Source organism: Peromyscus maniculatus, chromosome 9, assembly GCF_049852395.1.
Source record: "Peromyscus maniculatus bairdii isolate BWxNUB_F1_BW_parent chromosome 9, HU_Pman_BW_mat_3.1, whole genome shotgun sequence".
Taxonomy (NCBI): Eukaryota; Metazoa; Chordata; class Mammalia; order Rodentia; family Cricetidae; genus Peromyscus; species Peromyscus maniculatus.
The window spans coordinates 60,508,861-60,527,465 of record NC_134860.1 but is presented as its reverse complement, the minus strand read 5'-3'; the positions used below and the strand labels follow the sequence as shown (position 1 = coordinate 60,527,465).

Sequence of the window (18,605 nt, the reverse complement as noted above, 5' to 3'; positions counted from 1 at the left end):
ACCACCGCCCGGCTATGTTTCAGTTTTTTTGAGTCAGGGTCTTAATTCTGGAGCTCAGACTAACCCAGAACTCATGACAATCCCCCTGCTTCAGCTTCCCAAGTGCTGAGGTTATGTAAGACTTTCAGAGAGAGATTCCTAGAGTCACGACTTATGGGTCAGAGGTGGATGGCCATTAGCTTTTTGGGTCTTCTCCACTTACACGATGCTATGAAATGGGTGTTTGTCTTGATCTTGGTATGCCCAGAACATGGGGACCCCCAAAAGACCACCATGGAGACCGAATCTCACATGTAAAAGCCAAGAGTCTGTAGTTTCAAGCTCAGAGCTTGGACTCTCTGTTCGACACAGTGGTGAGAGCAGAGAGCCCAGAGCCTAGGCAGGGTGTTTTTTTTTTTTTTTTTTTTATCATAGCAGAGGTTGGGGTGAGGGGATTTCCTGGGTTCAGGACCCTGATTGGCTGACATCTTATGGCTTTTCCTGGGTTCAGGTATTGCCTGCCAGAAGCTGTGTCTGGGCTTCTAAGCCTGTCATGGCAGCTGTGTGGTCAAGCTGTTTGCCCCACTTCCCCCCAATCTCTGTTTCTTGGTATTCATTTTCTAAAATCCTTGGGATTTTAGAAATCCCCAACCACTGTGCTGCCTGTGTGTGCTAATTGGTTGGTAGCATCAGGAAGGGGCTGGCTGCAGAAAAGACTGAGTAAGGTGAGAGAGCTTGGGACTGCAGCCCTCTAGGCGTGGGGAGAGGTTGACTTGGTTACCAGTGACCAATGGTTAAATCGACCATTGTCTGTGTAATAGACTCCCCACACAGCCCCCAAAAGCTTGGGTTCAGAAGTCTTCCTACCAACAAGTAGAATAAAGTGGAGGTTTGGGACTGGAGCACTCCCTAGGGGACCTGGGAGCTGATTTCCCTGCTCAGAACAGTTTGCTTCATAGTAACAGCAGAATCATGGGAGCCACTGTCAAAAACTAACTGAACCCAAGGAGGAGGTAGTGGGAACCCTGACTTATACCGGTCTGTTAAGTTGAAACAAACCACTCTCATCTCACAGGAATAAAAGAGATGATTTATTCTGGAGCATATTTAAGTTCCCAGGAACACCCATGCGGGTCTTCCCAAATAGAATGTTCTAATGTGGAAGCAGTTTTGTGTAGTTTTATAGTTACAGAACAAAGTCATAAATCAATGCAATTTAAAAACACATTGGTGGGTGTGCTAGGGAAACAGTTACACATGATGGAGGAATCTCTCTCCAGGGCCTCAGACACTGTCTGATGACCTTCTAGCCTTTGGGTTGGTAGGAACTGGTGGGTCTGCTAAGCTAAAAGAGTCCAAATATCTATTTTTTTTTTCCACAGCATGTTAACACTGACACAGAGGTAGGCTATTCAGGGGACTGAAATTAGTCTGAGATAAGGTACTTAGCCTCTGAACACACAGCAGTCATTAAAGACATAGCCTCTTTCCAGGAATTCTCAGTCACAGTCAGAGGCACAGCTAGAGCAGAGATGAAACAGGGGCATTCTGGGAACATGGCTTTCTCCCTGGGGGATCTGATCTAGGCTCAGGTAAAGAGCATCAGATCCACCTGGCCTGAGGTCTGAGGACCTGGCGGTTGCTGACTGGCTGTTTATGTTTTTCCTCTTACAGTGTTTAAGTGTAGCAGACAACAGCAATAATTAGTCGTTCTGGGGTTATTTCCTCCTTTTTAATCTCTTTTGTATTGATCTCCTCAGCTCTGCTGTCTACTTCATTTAATTTTCATTCAGTCTGGGCAAGTTTACCAACTTGCTTATCTGTGGAGAATGTGGATGTGGATGTGTACATGCCTGCATTCAAATACCAGTGACTACATTCTCTGAGTTATTTAGACTATAGATAGATCTTGTTTCATAAACTCTCATCTAAAACAACAACAAAAACCCCTAAAATCCCATTCAATTATGGGCACCTCTCTCTTTAAATACTATAGTGTTAAAAGATCAGATGTGTATTGGAGCTGGGCATCTTTAATCCCAGCATTCAGGAAGGAGAATCAGGCAGATCTTTGTGAGTTCCAGACCAGCCAGGGGCAAATAATGAGACCCTGTCTAAAACAAAGGAGGAAAAGAAACAAAGACACACATTGCTTTTTTGACATAGTCCTGATGCCCCTGGGCATGGATGGCATAAGACAGGATGCTGTAGTTGGAATTCCTGAAGCTTATCTTAGAGCCCTTTGATTAGATCACATTTTGTAGCCGGTGTCCTACACCCTGTGTGGTTGGCCAATGGCGTCTCACGGAAGAGGTGTGGATCTAGTGTAGAGCGGTATCAGGCATGGCTCAAGGTCCAACAGGTGGACCCACGCACACAAGGCAGAACACCAGCATGGAAGAGCATGTCTAGCTCTGTCTGTGGCGACCAGAGTGAGGACTTCAACGAGTGGAGAACACAGGAACTGACTCCGACCATTGAGGTGGGGGTGGGTGGGGTAGAAAGTCAAGGATGGACAGGTCTCATGGAGTTTTCCTTGGCACTGGGTGCAGGTGGAGCATCTCTCTCCCCTCTCCTCTGGTTGCTGTTTCAGATAATTACTGACAGAGAAAGCCCAGAAGAAAAGAAGCGGCCTCGGTACCAGTGGAGCGGGCTGATAGTAAATGCAGAAAAATGTTGGAAATTGCCTTCAGGGCGTCAGAAACTAAAGTGAGAAATATGATGCGGTTTGGTTCGGAAAAGTGCAAAAGATTCCCCCCAGGAAGAGTAATTCAAGCCTCCTGTTGATGAAGTACCAGGGCCAGAGGAGCTTGGACAATGCTAAGCTGCTAAGCCTAGGAAAATGAGAGGTTTCCTGAGAAGCGAGTGAGTGCCGTCTGTTCTCTGGGACAGATCCCCTTAGAGAGTGATTTTCCTCCCCAGTAGCTGGAGAAGGGGCTATCAGCCTACACCAGGAAGCAAGCTCCATTACACCAGGTCTTTCTAAACAGTTAGGGTAGAGAGGAAACAATGGAGTCTGCCTGGAGTTCCCAGCTCACTCAGCATGTTGGTGACAGATGCCCCATCCTGCTGGTCACTTCTTCGTAAAGTAGGTTGTCCTGTAATAGCAGCTGGATCCCTAAATCCTCCGCCTCTGACCTTGTGAAAGGAGGAACTGTCGTAAGTGTGGGTCAGAGAGATTGTGGAAGGCAGGAAAGATCGGAATCAAGTCTCAGCTTTGGTGTGTGAAAAATACCACAAAATCCACTCAGAGGTGTTTCAAAGCGTACCCCATGAAGGAAACAGCCAGCTGTTTTTAGTCACTTTAATACTTATAGTAAACTGGGCACTCACAGAGCTCTCCTTATAGCTAGGCTCCTCCTGGCAATGTTCAAACAATACAGACACCAGGCTCTTCATTACAGCACTAATTGCTGGAGTCGAAGCTTAAGAATTAATCCAAAGATGACTACATTTGTTGCCATGGTGCATGGATACAATGGAAATCTACACAGTTATTAAGAGGGACAGGAGGTTCTCTGTGTAGACCAGGGAGCTGAACTCTGGATGTGGAGTGAAGAGGGATATGTTCACAGGTGTGTATTATAAATATAAGTGACTCACTGAGTAAGCATGAACATAAATACAGCCATTGTTTCTTTTTTCGAATCTTGTGTGTATGCCCATGTGTGCCTGTTCATGTGTGTGAATGGAGGTGTGCATGTATGATAACCAGAGAGCAACCTTGGGTGTCTCTGCTCAATTTCCACGGTATCTTAGTCAGGGAATCTTGTTCATGGCTGTATGAACCAGGCTAGCCTTCATGGGGATTCTCCATCTCCATCTCACCAGTTGGAAGAGCTGGGATTACAGATGTGTGCCCCCTTGCCTGGCTTCATGTGGGTTCTGTGGATCTACACACAAGTCTCTATGCTCATGCAGCAAGCCTCTGAGCTGTCCCTCGGACCCCAGAGAGATGGCTCAGTGGTTAAGAGCACTGGCTGCTTTTCCAGAGGACTCTGGTTGGATTCCCAGCACCCACAAAGTAGCTCACAACCACCTGTAACTACAGTCCTCTGGCTAAAATATCCAGTGCTTTCTTTTGGCCTCCAAAGGCACCGCACACACGTGGTACACAGACACACACACAGGCAAAACACCATAAAGTAAAAATATGAATAAAATAAGGAGAAAAATAGAAAATTAATTAATTATTATTATGTGTGTGTGAGCATGATGTATGTGTAGGTTATGACATGGCATACATGTGGAGGTCAGAAAGTTCTCTCCTTCTATGTTTATGCGGGTTCCAGAGATCGAATTCAGGGCTATTAGACATCCATAGTAAGTATCTTTATCTGATGAGCCATCTTGCTGGCTCCTTGTTTTTTTTTTTTTTTTTCTTGATAAGACACATTTCACTGTGTAGCAGACCAGCCTTTCACTCACCAATCTCCTGCTTCAGCCTCCTGGATCTTGGGATTACAGGTTTGCATCACTGTGTGTGTGTGTGTGTGGCGGGGGCAGTCTACATGTTTGCTTAGATTTCCAGAAAGAAATGATGGGAAGACAGACAAACACTAGTGAAAGGCTCCAGGACTCGAGGAGAAGAGCCCTTCATGGAAACAACCTCTGTCTTGAGCAATGGTTCTAATTTTGGTGGAACCACAAATGCTGTTGTGGCTTTTAAAGCATTAAGCAAAAGAGTGAAACCAGGGTAGCCCTTAAAACTCAAAAACTGCACTTGGGAGGCAGAGAGAGGCAGGTGGATCTCTGTGAGCTTGAGGCCAGCCTGGTTTACTGAGTAAGTTCCAGGACAGCCAGAGTTACACAGAGAAACCCTGTCTTGAAAAACCAGGACACCAACCCTTGAAAACTAACTGCTGCTTATGAAGGCGTCTGACCAGCAAGTCAACAGCACAAACACACAGAAAGGAGTTATTCCAGAAGGCCCCGGGCAGGGCCCTGCTGACATTGCCACAGGACCCTCAGCTGCATTCAAGGATGATGTTGGGCCGGGTGGTGGTGGCGTACGCCTTTAATCCCAGCACTCTGGAGGCAGAGGCAGGTGGATCTCTGTGAGTTCGAGGCCAGCCTGGTCTCCAAAGCCAGTTCCAGGAAAGGCGCAAAGCTACACAGAGAAACCCTGTCTTGAAAAACCAAAAATAAATAAATAAATAAATAAATAAATAAATAAAATTAAAAAATAAATAAATAAAGGGGAAAAAAGGATGATGTTGGGAATACTTTGACATGATCATGTACGGTAAAGTACAGGAAATTATTTTGCTAATGGCATATGGAACCCAGATTTTCAATGTAAAAGAGATACAAAGAAAAAGAAAAATGAAAAATATAATATTAATTTGAGAGATGCTTGGGATGTAGAGACCTAGAAAGAATAAGATTCTCATTTTAATTGATGTAATTAATCAATTAATTGAATAACTTATGTTTTTTATGTTCATATTGGGAATTGAACTTGTACTTCGTTTGTTCCAGGCAAGTTTTCTACCACTGAGCTATATCCCCAATCCACCTTTTTAATATTTTATTTTATGTTTTTAAACAGGATGTCATACAGCCTAGGAAGCCCTGTACTCCTGATCCTCTGCCCCCCCTTTCCAGGTGCTGAGATTTCAAGCATGAGTCATCATTCCTTGTCCATACCCATTTCTATAACAGCAACAGCAATCCAAATTCAAGTTCATAATTTTTCTTGGCAGCACCAGATAGCTGAGGTCCCTGGGAAATCAGCCAAACTACACCGCGAGGGGAGATTTGGATGCAGCTCGCAGTAAGGGTTGATACTTACTTGGGGAGGCAGAGGCAGGAGGCACATCTCCCTGTTGTTACTCCCAACAGCCAGAGGAGTCTGCCTGGTCTTTGAGGCCCAGACCTTAGGCTTTGATGCAGAGAAGGATTTCAGGACTGGCCAGCTTATGAAGCAGATATGGAGTTGATTAATATTTCCATGTAAACTTAAGCACAAGGCTTGAGAAAAAAAGGAGAAGCACTCAGAAGAAAGTAAGACACACCCAGGAGAACAGTGTGGACTTCTCAGAGAGGAGTCGCAGGAAATGTGGCTCTCCCTTGAGTAATTTTACAAAACTCACGTATTGGATTGGTGGGGGGCGGTGTTTGAAGCTACTGTCTTTAAAGAGTGGCTGAGAAGCCTAAATGAGCTCATAGGGTGGTTCCTGGGGGGCACTGCACAAGATTACAGTTGACAAGGTCCCCAAGACACAGGAAAGTAGGACATCTTTACTGCAAAGTTAATGGTCCTTTTTGAAAAATCCCAGGAGATGTCTAGGGAAAGGTATTCAGGCCTTAAGCCTGACACATTGTTATCTGAACATAAAATATCTGTATATGAAAATATTAACTGTATGCCTGCAGCCTTTGCAGGGAATGTTAATTAATTCCATAGAAGTTGTGTTTCTTCACTGGTGAGAGGCTTCAGTCTGACTCCGGAGTTGGAGGTTCTTCTCCCGTCCCGTGTCTCCATCATGTCCCCTTCTTTCTCTCTTGCCTCAGCAGGACAGCTGCACCTGCTGAAGTGAGGTGACCATATACCTGGAAAGCCTCCTAGAGCTGCTGACAACTGGCAATAGCAATGAGTTGGGGAGTTGGGGGCGGGGGGGGGGGGGGTGCTTGGACAGCCACAAATACAGAAAACTCTATTATCCTAAGTGGATGCTCACAAAAGGCTGGCAAACCCTAAGCCAGCATCCCTTACAGTGCAGGCCTATGGGAGGAACCAGCTGCTGGGGGTTCCCTCCAGGTGACATGAAATCCAGGCCAGGTTATTCTTCTGTATCTCCTGAAACAAGAAGTTTCCTGGGGTGAGGAGTATGGGCATGTATGAGGGATATTGGGTCCAAGACTGCAGATGTTGAGGAGGTCAAAACCCCTGAGAGGGTTACATCCCCAAACATAGGGTACTGCCTAAGATTGGGATGGGTCCTATAAACAGACTGTCCCCCTGCCTCCCACTACCATGCAAACAGGCATCTAGTAGTGACTATAGTGCAGTACTGCTCAGAATGTGGGGAAAGGGTCCTCTGGCCAGTGCGTCACAGAGGGGACGGACCTATGCCAAGGACAGAGAAGCTCTTTGGAAAATAATTAGCCTCCACTTTAAACATGGTGTTTCAAGAGAAATTTTAAAAATGATCCACACGTGGTAACCATAGCAGCAAAAGATGTGAACATCAGCAGACTGCCTAAGACTTGACAAAAAGCCAAACTGAAGGTCTAGCAAAGCAAAGGCAGCTTTCAGATACCGAAATCCTCAGCACCTATTGACAACACAACGTGTAGACTTTAACAAAACCGTCACACAAGGGGAAATGAAAGGGGCGTCAAGAAACGAGGCACCAAACAGACGAGACTCCGAGGGACAGATGCTGGGACCAGCCAATTGGTCCCAACTTGTTTCCAAACAATGCTTTTTAAACAACTTTTTTGGTGCTTAAAAGTCCAAGTGGGAGCCGGGCGGTGGTGGTGCACGCCTTTAATCCCAGCACTCGGGAGGCAGAGCCAGGTGGATCTCTGTGAGTTCGAGGCCAGCCTGGACTACCAAGTGAGTCCCAGGAAAGACGCAAAGCTACACAGAGAAACCCTGTCTCGAAAAAACCAAAAAAAAAAAAAAAAAAAGTCCAAGTGGGAAAAAGGGAAAGCATGTCTGGTGGAGAACTCCTGTAATAAGACAGAAACTTTCAGAATGACCAGTGACCAGGCTAGAAAGGACACAGATACATCCAGAATAGGGGGAGCCCTTGGTGAGGGTGCTAGTTCGTTTTCTACCCACTTGATCCAAGCTAGAGTTATTCAGAAAGGGTGAGCTTCAGCTGAGAAAAGTCACTCCGCCAGATTGGCCCATGGGCAAGCCTGTGGCATTTTTTTTTTTTTTTTTTTGGTTGATGATTAATGTGGGAAAGTCCAGCTCGCTGGGTGGTGGCATTCTCAGGCTTGTGGTCCTGGGTGCTATATGAAAGCAGGCTGAGCAAACCATGGGAGCCAGCCAGTAAACAGCACCCCTTCATGGCTCCTGCTTCAGGGTCTGTCTACGATTCCTGCCCTGACTTTGCTGGATGATAAACTGTAGCTGTACGAGGAAATCAACCCTTTCCTCCCCAACTTGCTTTTGATCATGGTGTTTTATTGTAGCAATAGAAATCCAGACAGAAATCAGTAGATATTGCCATGATGGACCTGACCATGTTTTGAGGAGGACTGTGGAAGGACTTGGAGACATTGGGCTAGAAAAGCCAGCGAGTGCTCAGAGTTTAATGAGCTGTCTGGGAACTTGGTCGATGACACTTAGAACAGTGCAATCGAGGCCTGGCCTTTGAAGTTTCATAGGGAAGTTTGAAAGATTCCCTTCAAGAATCTCAGGCTGTTCAATATTTTGAACAACAATTTGGAGCTCTGGTGAGCTGAAGCTAAAGAACCAGCTGTGGTTAAGAAGAGACCAGCATCATTAAGGCAAACTCTTTGGGAAAGTGTTTCTCAAGGGCAGCACACAGATGCTGTGGGACAGAGGGACCATAGCTGTCCTTTGTGCTGACAGCTTAACTCTGTGTATCTAAGAGTCCCTCAGATGGTCCTGGATTTGAAGGCATGAAGAGGTCATGGAGATCAGCTTGGCACCAGGCAGGACAGGCCATCAGTGAAGATGCAGCCTCAGTTGGAATAGAAGCCTCAAGTCTGAAGAGATCATGGAGAGAAGTTAAGGCTTGGTACCATGTAGCAGGGTCAAAGTTCCTGAAGAGATTCCAGGAGAGGCCATTGCTGAAGGTGCAGCCCAGGTGCAGAGACTCCAGCAATTTGGAAACGCCAGTACTGTGGGATGACCTCTGAGGACAACAGCAGGTGTGGAGTGCAGATAACTGGAGCTGGTGAGGCAAGCTGAGTGTGTTATGAATGGTGAAGCCAGAGAAATACAACTCTCCAAGCCCTTTGGAGCCCAAAAGATCCTTTCTGAATGCCAGACATTAGACGTTGAGTTATTGACACTTTCGGAGTTTAGTTTTGCATTGTTCATATTGTGACTGTGCCCTGGTTATTCCTTCTTGGAATACAAAAAAAATTATTTAACTTGTTTTTTGATTTTACAGGAACCCATGTTCTGGACATCTTAGAGAAACTTTGGAGTTGTACAGATATTTTGGAGTTTTAGAAAGACTTTGAATATTTCAGAGAGACTGAATATTTTAAAAAGACTCTGGGGATTTTAGAGAGACTTGATGTTTTAGAGAAACTTTGAACCTTGGCAGAGACTTTGGGTATTTTAAAGAAGCTAAATTTTTAAGATGTTTGAATTTTTAAAGTATGTGGGACTTTCAAAGGCTGGAATGTGTTTTATATTGAGGCATTGATACTAATGTCTCAAGGAGATCTTGGGATAAATAAGAAAGGGAAGGTTATAGTTCAATAAAAATGTGTTCATGTGTCAAGTTCACAAGGGATCAATTGTGCTCGTTAGTTTTTTGAATCAACTTGACACACACTAGAGTTATTTGGGAAAAGAGAACCATAGTTATGAAAAAAATCACCCACCAGAATGGCCCATAGGCAAGCCTGTGGGTATTTTCTTCATTGATAATTGATATGGGAGGGCCTAACTCACTGTGGATAGTGGCATCTGTGGGCTGGTAGTCCTGGGAGCTATAAGAAAGCTGCTTTCATTTTTAGCAGCTCTTTAGAGAGGGATGGATAAATATTTGGAGATCATCTTCCACTTTTAAGACAAAGTATTCAGGTGGGTGCTGTGGTCTGTCAACAGTTTTTCCTATAAGAAAGCTCCTTTGCAATTCGAAAAAGAAAAAGAAAACAGGAAAGAAAGGGATTCTGTGATTACTGTTTCCTGGTCATACAAGATGTACCCCACAATGTGCACCTAGAAATGCCACCCCACATTCTACTCCGTAACTTAATTCTGTTCGTGTTTAATGCCATGCCCACATACCACTTTCAAAGCCTCACAGAATGGGACTCCATGTTTCATCCAACGGGACTTCATGTTTTACCATGTTTACCACATTTCTCTGGAATTCCTCATGGAGCTTCTCAGTTCATACGTCCATCCTGCCTCTCTTACTTACAGCATGTGCAGTAAGTAATGATGAGGAGCATTTCCACCGTGAGCGTTTCTTAAACACTTACTCTTTCTGTGAGTCTTCAAGCTCCTCTTCTCGTTCTATATAAAACACATAATAAATTGTTGTAACTACAGCTGCTGCTGTGCTGTGGAACTCTAGAACTTCTCCTGTCTAATTATTTTGGCACATTAGTTTCTATGTGTTTCTCCCCTCCCCCCCCCCCAGGACAATTATTTTAAAACCCTTTACTCAAATCAGATAAAATCTTTTAACTTCTACATATGAATGATTACATGAGGCATTTGCCTTGTGGTATTTGATTTATTTCACTTAATGTAATGGCCCCCAGCTCCATCTACATTGTGACAAATGACAAAATTCTATTCTTTATGGAAACACAATATTCCATCCTTTAAAAAAATCCATCTGTCAGCCGGGTGGTGGTGGCGCATGCCTTTAATCCCAGCACTCCAGAGGCAGAAGCAGGCGGATCTCTGTGAGTTTGAGGCCAGCCTGGTCTACAAAGTGAGTTCCAGGAAAGGCGCAAAGCTACACAGAGAAACCCTGTCTAAAAAAACTAAAAAAAAAAAAAATCCATCTGTCTAATGATAAGGACTGTGGTTAAATCCATATCTTGGCCATCACATTTTCCTCTGAAATCCCACAAATACAAAACCCCATATGCACTTAGTTCTAGGAGTATTAATTCTTTTCTTCGATATTTCTGGCTTGTGTATGTGAGGACACTCATGAAACTCCCAGGCGACTCTCTCTCACCCCCTGCCCCCCCACCTGTTCTCCTGCTGCAGAAAGCAGCCTCCAAGAAATACTCCCAGTTCAGCACCGACGTGGCCGAGGCCATGGCCTTCTTCGACTCCATCATCGCAGAGCTAGAGACAGAAAAACGGCCGAGGACTGCTGAGGTTGACCTGCCTAATGAAGATGTGGACTTTGATGGTGAGTGCCAGGAGGGGAGGTGCGGCTGTGAGTGGGCTCCGGGGATGGCATCAGGACCACACCTTCTTTTCTGAAAAGAACTCCCTCACTGTCACGACAGGCTGGATCCCGGGACCTTGTCTCAGTCGCCCTGGCTGCCACTGCCCCAGCCTGCACCTGTGGTGTTTTTTATTTTATTTTATTTTTTTACTGCAGCTGCCAGGGTGGGACCCCTAACACTCCGTGAGGGAAAGCGAGAGGAAATGGCTAAGGAGAGAAGCTGTCAGTGGGAATGTTGTCATACAGGGGGATGGTTCTGTTTTGCAAGATGCAAACAAAATTCTGGAGTGTGAACATTCTTAATACTACCTAATACTACCTTAATACTACCTAATACTACCTCAATACTACCTAATACTACCTCAAAGGACTAAAACAGGCCGGCCATGATGGTGCACACCTTTAATCCCAGCAACTGGAAGGGTAAACCCTTTAGGAGGACAGACAAGAGTTTGGAGGCCAGTCTGGGCTGCCTAAGGAGACTTTATTTAAAAAAGCCAAAACTCAGGGCCTAAATATATGACTCAGTCTATAATGTGCTTGCCTCAAAAGTATGAGGACCAGAGTTCAGTCCTCAGCAGCCGGGTATGTGTAATGGTGTGAGCCTATAATCTCAGTGCCTAGGAGGCAGAAACTGGAGGATCTCTGGGCCTTGCTGTCCAGACAGGCTGGCTGAAACAGTGAGCAGGATAGTGAGAGACCCCCTCCTTTTTTTTAAACAAACAAACAAACAAACAAACAAACAACAACAAAAACAGGGTTATGATAAATTGAGGAAGGCATACTCAAAACTAAATAAAAACAACAAAGCCCCAACCAAAACTACGAAGTGAGGCCCTGTCTCAAAGGAAAAAAGGAAAAGCAAAAGAAAAAAACCAAAGGCCAGTGTTGTGTGACTTCTCCTGGGGAGACCTAACACAAATATGTCTACTTACCCTGGAGGCTAGGGCCCAGACAGATCACCCAGGACAGACCACAGTAACTATTGCACAGATGTCCACATTGGTGAAGCAATGAATTTTTACTGAGGTGATGAACAGGAGGATGGGGAGGGGTTACTTACAAAGAGCAGGGGTAACTCAAAAGCAGCTGCGTTGCCAGGAAGGCCACCCCAACACAGGCGACCACCTGTGAGCGCTGACAGCCTGCAGCACCCCAGGTCCCCCGTCTTTTTCTCTGAAGTTTGGCTGCTCAGAGTCTCCACCCCAGCACCTGTTTACAGTTATACAAACTATAAAGATATAGAAATTATAAGTGCTTATAGTCCTTTCCCCAGTGTTGGGTAGGGGACCTCCAGAGTCTTCCAAGCTTTTGTTCTGACACTTGTGACCTCTTAGTGACCTATTGTTCACTGATGCTGGTGAGCACCTCCCTCCCCCAGGACATGCAGAGGGAGGGGTTGCAATTGGGAGGAATGAGCCATGCCTGGGCTTAATGGCAAAAGTGCTTGAGCCTGGAAAAACTGAATTCACTTCCGGAGAGAACTCGGGAAGGTTGTCCTCTGACACCCCCCCACCCCCCACCCCCGCCCCCGGTGGCCCTGCTCTCACAGAGGACCAGAGTTTGGTACCCAGCTCCCACACTGGGCTCCTGTAATTCTAGCTTCAGGGGATTCAACACTGTCTTCTGGCCTCTGACAGTGCCTACACTCGTGTGCACACAATTAAAATTAAAAGCCAATTAGAAAAAAGAAACTTAAAGACAGATACCATCTGTAGGTCAGGGCCACTGTTAACACTTGGGCATATGACTTTCTTAGAGGGTTTTCAACACACTCAGATTTTATTTATATTTTACTTTTAGCAAAAACGGAATCTCTTTGAACAATAATGCCATACATTGGGGCATCCTTCCGGAGTCAGGAGTCAATGAGCACAGCTCTTGGCGCTGTCCCAGCCCTGGGCTTTGCTGAGTCTGACTCCACCCCCCAGACCCCCCGCAGCCTCCTGCAGAAGTCACGGCAGTGAGCCTGTCTTTCCTTGCTGTGGATCCCCCACCTGTCCGTGCTCTCCTTTACCTTCTGCTCCCCCGATAGTGGCCAGCTGCCCAGGTCACTTGCTTCTCTCTTCCAGTGGCGACCAGTTCACAGGAGCACAGCTTGCACTCCAACTGGATTCTGCGGGCGCCGCGCAGACATTCCGAGGCCATCGCTGCTCACGCCACTGCAGACAGCCGGTTTCGAAGGAGCACGGAACACAAGGTCACGGGCACCCAGAGGAGGCTTGAGAGACACCCCATTTACCTGCCAAAGGCTGTGGAAGGGGCATTCAACACCCTGAAATTTAAGCCCAAAGCCCACAAAAAAGAGTAAGTGCTTGGACTTAACGGAACCGAGACAGTCTCAATGTGCTCCCGACTCATGGGGTGCTCCAGACTTAGTGTGTGTTGGTCCCTCATCCCGTGTGCAAAAGTTGTTGATTTTATGGGGGATGGGGCTTGGCTGAGATGTTTTCCCACGGTCTGTACTCCAGCAGCCTGGCTCACTGCTGTCCTCCATTCTGACCTTGTTCCCCAACCCTGCCTGCCGGCTTCCTCTCTGGCCCGCTGCTTACACCTTCTGCAGCTCTCCAGTGACAGCTTGGAATGTACAGACAGAGCAGCAAGCAGCATTATGCTGAGATACTGTCGCCTTGGAAGGCATTGGCGAGCCTCTGCTCTGCAGAGCAGGACTTCCTGCTGGTCTGGCCCCTGTGGGGACATACTGCCACTGGCTCCTGTGACCTCTCTGCTGCCAGACCCTTGTCTCTCAAGACTAGTTCCCATGACCAACTCCCACATCCCCCTTGCCTTGTGCAGGGCAACCACTCAGGCCCATGCCACAGGACACGAGGGCCTGTTCAGACTCCGTGACTGCCCCTTTACCTCTTCACAAGTCACTCAACTCTGGTAGATCCAGGGTTTCCTTGATAGCATTTTACTGCTATAGTAATAAGCCATGTGCTCAACATAGTGAAGCCATGGCCCAGTCCTCATCCTTGACCTTCTCCTTCGAGGCCAGGTCAAAGCCCACTGAAGTCTACCTGCACCCCACCCCGTATCATTTTAAGGCCCGGAACTGGTGGGGGGGGGCAACCTGATGTCCTCAGCAGAAATGGTGGTAATTTCTCTGTGTGGCGGCCAGCTTGAGCCTGACGTCTCCCTCACCCTTCCCTTGCAGCCTGGGGAGCTCCAGACAGATCCTCCGCAGCTTCTCCAGAGAAGACTTGGAGTGGGATGAGGAGTTCTTTGCACAGGAGTCCCCCGGCTCTTTGGAGGAGGATCATTTTGAGGCAGAGCATCCCAAAGGGCAATGGCTGATTCGAGAAAGACTCTGGGAACGGACCCTGACTTGACTTGTCTCAGCTTGGGTCTTTGTCAGGTGGTCTGCTTTTGGGCAGTGTGAGGTGTTCGGTAGAGGTAAAAGTGAAATTATAAACTTGTAACACAACCAAACTCCAACACTGCCCAGCTAGTGCCAAAAAGAGCCCGAGCTTCCCAGGGGACATGTCCTGGGGGATTCAGAGACTGGGCGCTTCCCACAGCCGTGGACAGGAGAGAAGGGAAGGAGAGCTGGCTGCTGGTATCCCAGAGCTGAGGCACAGAGGCCTTGAATGAGTGACCCTGCCACCCTGCCTTGCCTGGCATACACAGACGATGGCATAAATGGCTGCATATAATGTGCTCAGAACTGGAAAGCAGCCACTCTGGAGTTCCGGCCTAAAGTCTCCAAGGATGTGTCTCAGAAGCCCAATGGGCAAGTCCTGAGGTCACCTCCATCCATGCAGAATGCAGTCAAGAAGGCAGCCCCTTCTGCTCTAGGTCTTTCTGGGGTTTCCAGAAACTCTGCTGCTAGGGTTAGCCTGAAAACGGGGCCAGTATCCAGGCAGTAGGGTAGAGAACGGTTCTGTCAGGGCTTGCCTTGTGATCACACTCTTGCCCAGAGCTCCTGCACACAGAAGGCTGGCTCAAGGAGGTGGAGGTAGGCGGGTCTTTCTCCTTTCTGACTCACACAAATAAAGCTGTATCCATGCAAGCAGCCCATGACAGGCTCTGCACCTCCCACTTACAGGTAGCTAGAAGCATAATGTTCTTTCTGTCTAGGAAGAATTTTTGTAGTTCAGACATTGTTTGTGAAGGGACACTAGCCCACTTGAGCATGGCTCTGGCAGGCCTTGCCCTTCCCCTATTCCCTCAGCCTTGCTAGAAACGGTTAGACTACATTCCTAAAGCTAGCCACCAAGTCCATTCCCTTCCTTGGCCACTCCCTCCTCCTGAGGCTGACTACTAAGGTCCAGCAATCAAAAGTCCCCTTGGCCCACCTAATTAACGTGCCCAGTCAAAATCAAACACCTCACCCTAACACAGGGCCTTCCCCTCTACCTTTATAAAATGTCATTTTCTTATGTGCCACATCTGTCTCCCCTCTATCCAGAGACAGTCCTTTGCTGTCAACCCCCACCCACCATCTGGGACAAATACCCTCCCCCCTCCGTATTCCCTTTTCCCTCTTCCTCTGTCTCCTGTCTTTGTCTCTTATTCCCTGCCCTCTGTCCCACTGCGGCACATACATCTCCTTTGTGCCGAGCACTTGGCCTTGGGGGTCTTGAGCTGCCACTTTCCCTTTCAGTCTGAGCTCTCAGCTCCGCTTTCAATGTGTGCCTTGTGCACAATCCAGCAGACACTCTTCATCTGGCCACAGAGCTGCACCCAGTTAAGTTTTAGGGCCACCGGTTACAGAAGACTCTACACGTTGACCTTCCTGCTTTTTATCTTATCCAAATACCAGCCATGTGTCATACTTTTCTATTGTCACGATGAGACATCATGACCAAGGCAACTTACAGGAGAAAGAATTCATTTGGAGCTTACAGCTCCAGAGGTTGAGTCCATGACCACCACGATAGGGAGCAATGGCAGCAGGCAGGCAGGCACGGTGCTGGAGCAGTAGCTGAGAGTTCTCATCTTGAGACAACCACAGGACAGAGTGGGAGCAAGAGTGAGAGTGAGAGCTGGGTGGGGGATGGGGGTGGGGGAGGTGGGAACAGGAGAAGAAGCTCCTGTTAGGGAATAGTTTCTGCTTTAGAAACCTCAAAGCTGCCCCCAGTGACACACCTCCTCCAACAAGGCCACACCTCCTGATCCTTCCCACACAGTTCCACCAACTGAGAGGCCCCAAGTATTCAAATATATGAGCCTATGGAGGCCATTCTCATTCAATCCACCACATAAGGCCTATACCTGCTTAACTTCTGAGAGAGCTGAGATCAGGTACACTGTGTGCATGTGTACATGCCTGTATGTGTGTGTGTGTACAGCAGTGATTCTTCAGGGAGCATGCCCATGAATGCTAGTCTGCGTGGGACAGGGAGGCAGACATAAAAAGAGAAGCATTATCTAAATCAAGCCAGGGACGCTCTAGGCTTCGTGGCCATGACAACTGCATAAAGGCCTGTGTGATGTTCTTTAAATTAAATAGTAGTAATAAAAACCTTTATTTCTGTGATCTCGGGTGTCTCAAGCTGAGAATCCTTAACTCAGAAGAGGAAAAATCAACAGCCACTGTGCAGCAGCCATAAGAACCTCAAGCCAACATGTTTCCTAGGAGAACCCAGAGTCACCCTCAGCGTCCTCCTCTCCAGTGTTTTGCAAGTGCCAATATCAATGTCAGAGCAGCGGGGAGGGTGGGCGGGCGGGGAGGAAGGGAGAAGTCGTTCACTTGTGGCCTGACCAGAAAAACAATGTCTGGAGAGTTGTTTAATGGACAGCTTTCATGCTGTGGTCCATCTGCACAAATGTGTTCCCTGAACGTCACTTTCTTTCTCTGCTGGGAACACACTCGGGTGGGGGTGGGGAGTCCACTCAGCCTCACCAGGCAACAGTTTATTACAGGCCACCCTGATTTACCGTGGGCAACTCACTGTGTAAATCTTGTGCTTATAGATCTGAAAGGCAGCAGAATAGAGAAGATGCTCAGAGCCCACTATGATTTCTTCTTCTCTAGGGTTTCCTCTCTGTGGACACCAGGCTGTGCTGTTCCACTTCTCATGGGGTTTTGGATGCTTTTGTCTTTAGTAAGACCCAGCCTGATTGAGAAGTTCTAAGGGTTGAACTCATGTCTTATGGAGCAGCTTTTCTGTCTTTGAAGTTGGTGGTAAATCCCAGAAGCTGAGCTGTGGCTCACCAATCTTAGAGAGGAAATACAAGGATTTGAGATAAGTCAAACTGGAAATAATAAAGCCAATTTGGAAAACCAAGATGCTTTGACTGTTTTTTGTCCTTCTCAGGGTGATCAACTATTCAAGGGGGTCCGCTGGTCAAAACTGTCTTAGCTTGGGTACATGAAAACCTGCAAAGATGGAATGCCAAAGGCGAGGGGTGTATAATGACGCCTTAGTCATTGAAGTTCTTGCCTTGCAAGCATGAAGACCCAAGTTCAATCCCTAAAACCCATGATAAAATTATTTTTAAGTAGAATACAATTTCTAAAAGCCAGGTTTGGTGGCACACACTTGTAAGCCCAGCACTAGAAAGGCAGAGGCATGTGGAACTTTGGGACTCCTGTAGTCCCTTAACCTAACCTACTGGTGAGCTCCAGACCAGTAAAAGATCCTGACTCAGACAAAAAGCAAGGTCGATGGTACCTGAGGAAAGACACCTGAGATTGTCCTCTGGCCCTTACGCACACATATGTGCACACACACACATGCACATACCTAAACACATATACATATGGAAAAGGAAGGAAATGAAAGAAAGAAAGAAAGAAAGAAAGAAAGAAAGAAAGAAAGAAAGGAAGGAAGGAAGGAAGGAAGGAAGGAAGGAAGGAAGGAAGGAAGGAAGGAAGGAAGGAAGGAAGAGGCAAATTCAAAAGAGAGGGAGACTCCTTGGCCTTTGGCCACTGCCTTCCTGTCCCCTCACCCCCAACCTCTCACCCCAGGTAAGCCTCCTGCTGCTGGGTTGCTATGCAGCAGTCCAGAACACAGCCACCTGGGGTTAAGCCAGAGTGGCTCTAACAGGAGACTGTGTTCCCTGCACCACTGGTTGCCTTTTATAGTGATTTGTCTCTTGCTGTTATTAATAATTTATCACAAATTATTATCACAATAATGATCACAAATGAGATATAACTGTAAAATAAGTGATAGCAAATATAAAAGCATAGAATCCCCACGAGTTTATTTTCCTAAACTTTGGAAGTGAGACAGCCCAAATCAGCCCTATTGGTTGTTAAGTGTTGGTAGGGCTTGTTCCTTCTGAAGGCCCCCTCTAGCCTCTGGGGATGCCCTCACTACTTGGCTAGTGGCTCTTTCCTTGCATGACCCCAGCCTCTTCCATCCTCAGAGCTCCAGCTGCTCATTCTGATCTCTGTCTCTCCTTTACAAGGACATTTGCAATAATCAGTCCCTCCTGTTTGGTTAATTCAGGATACTCGATTCACCTCAAGATCTTTAATTTAATAAAATAATCAGAATCTCTTTTGTTAGGCAAGTACAGTAATGCTCACAGGTGCTGGGATTAGGTGAACATCTTTGGGAGGCCGTTCATTTTCAGCTATCCATATCCGGT

General features: G+C 46.9%; 1 protein-coding gene across 1 annotated transcript in view; it reads left to right on the top strand.

Annotated features, from left to right (window-relative positions):
- Positions 1 to 16,712, top strand: part of C9H13orf42 (chromosome 9 C13orf42 homolog) — a 31,767-nt gene extending 15,055 nt beyond the window's left edge. The window contains exons 2-4 of the mRNA XM_076545152.1: positions 10,874 to 11,021; positions 13,133 to 13,367; positions 14,218 to 16,712. Of these exons, the coding sequence (XP_076401267.1) occupies positions 10,874 to 11,021; positions 13,133 to 13,367; positions 14,218 to 14,392 (558 nt within the window). The 3' untranslated portion in view covers positions 14,393 to 16,712. The remainder of the gene's footprint in view (positions 1 to 10,873; positions 11,022 to 13,132; positions 13,368 to 14,217) is intronic.
- Positions 16,713 to 18,605: the final 1,893 nt, after the last annotated feature.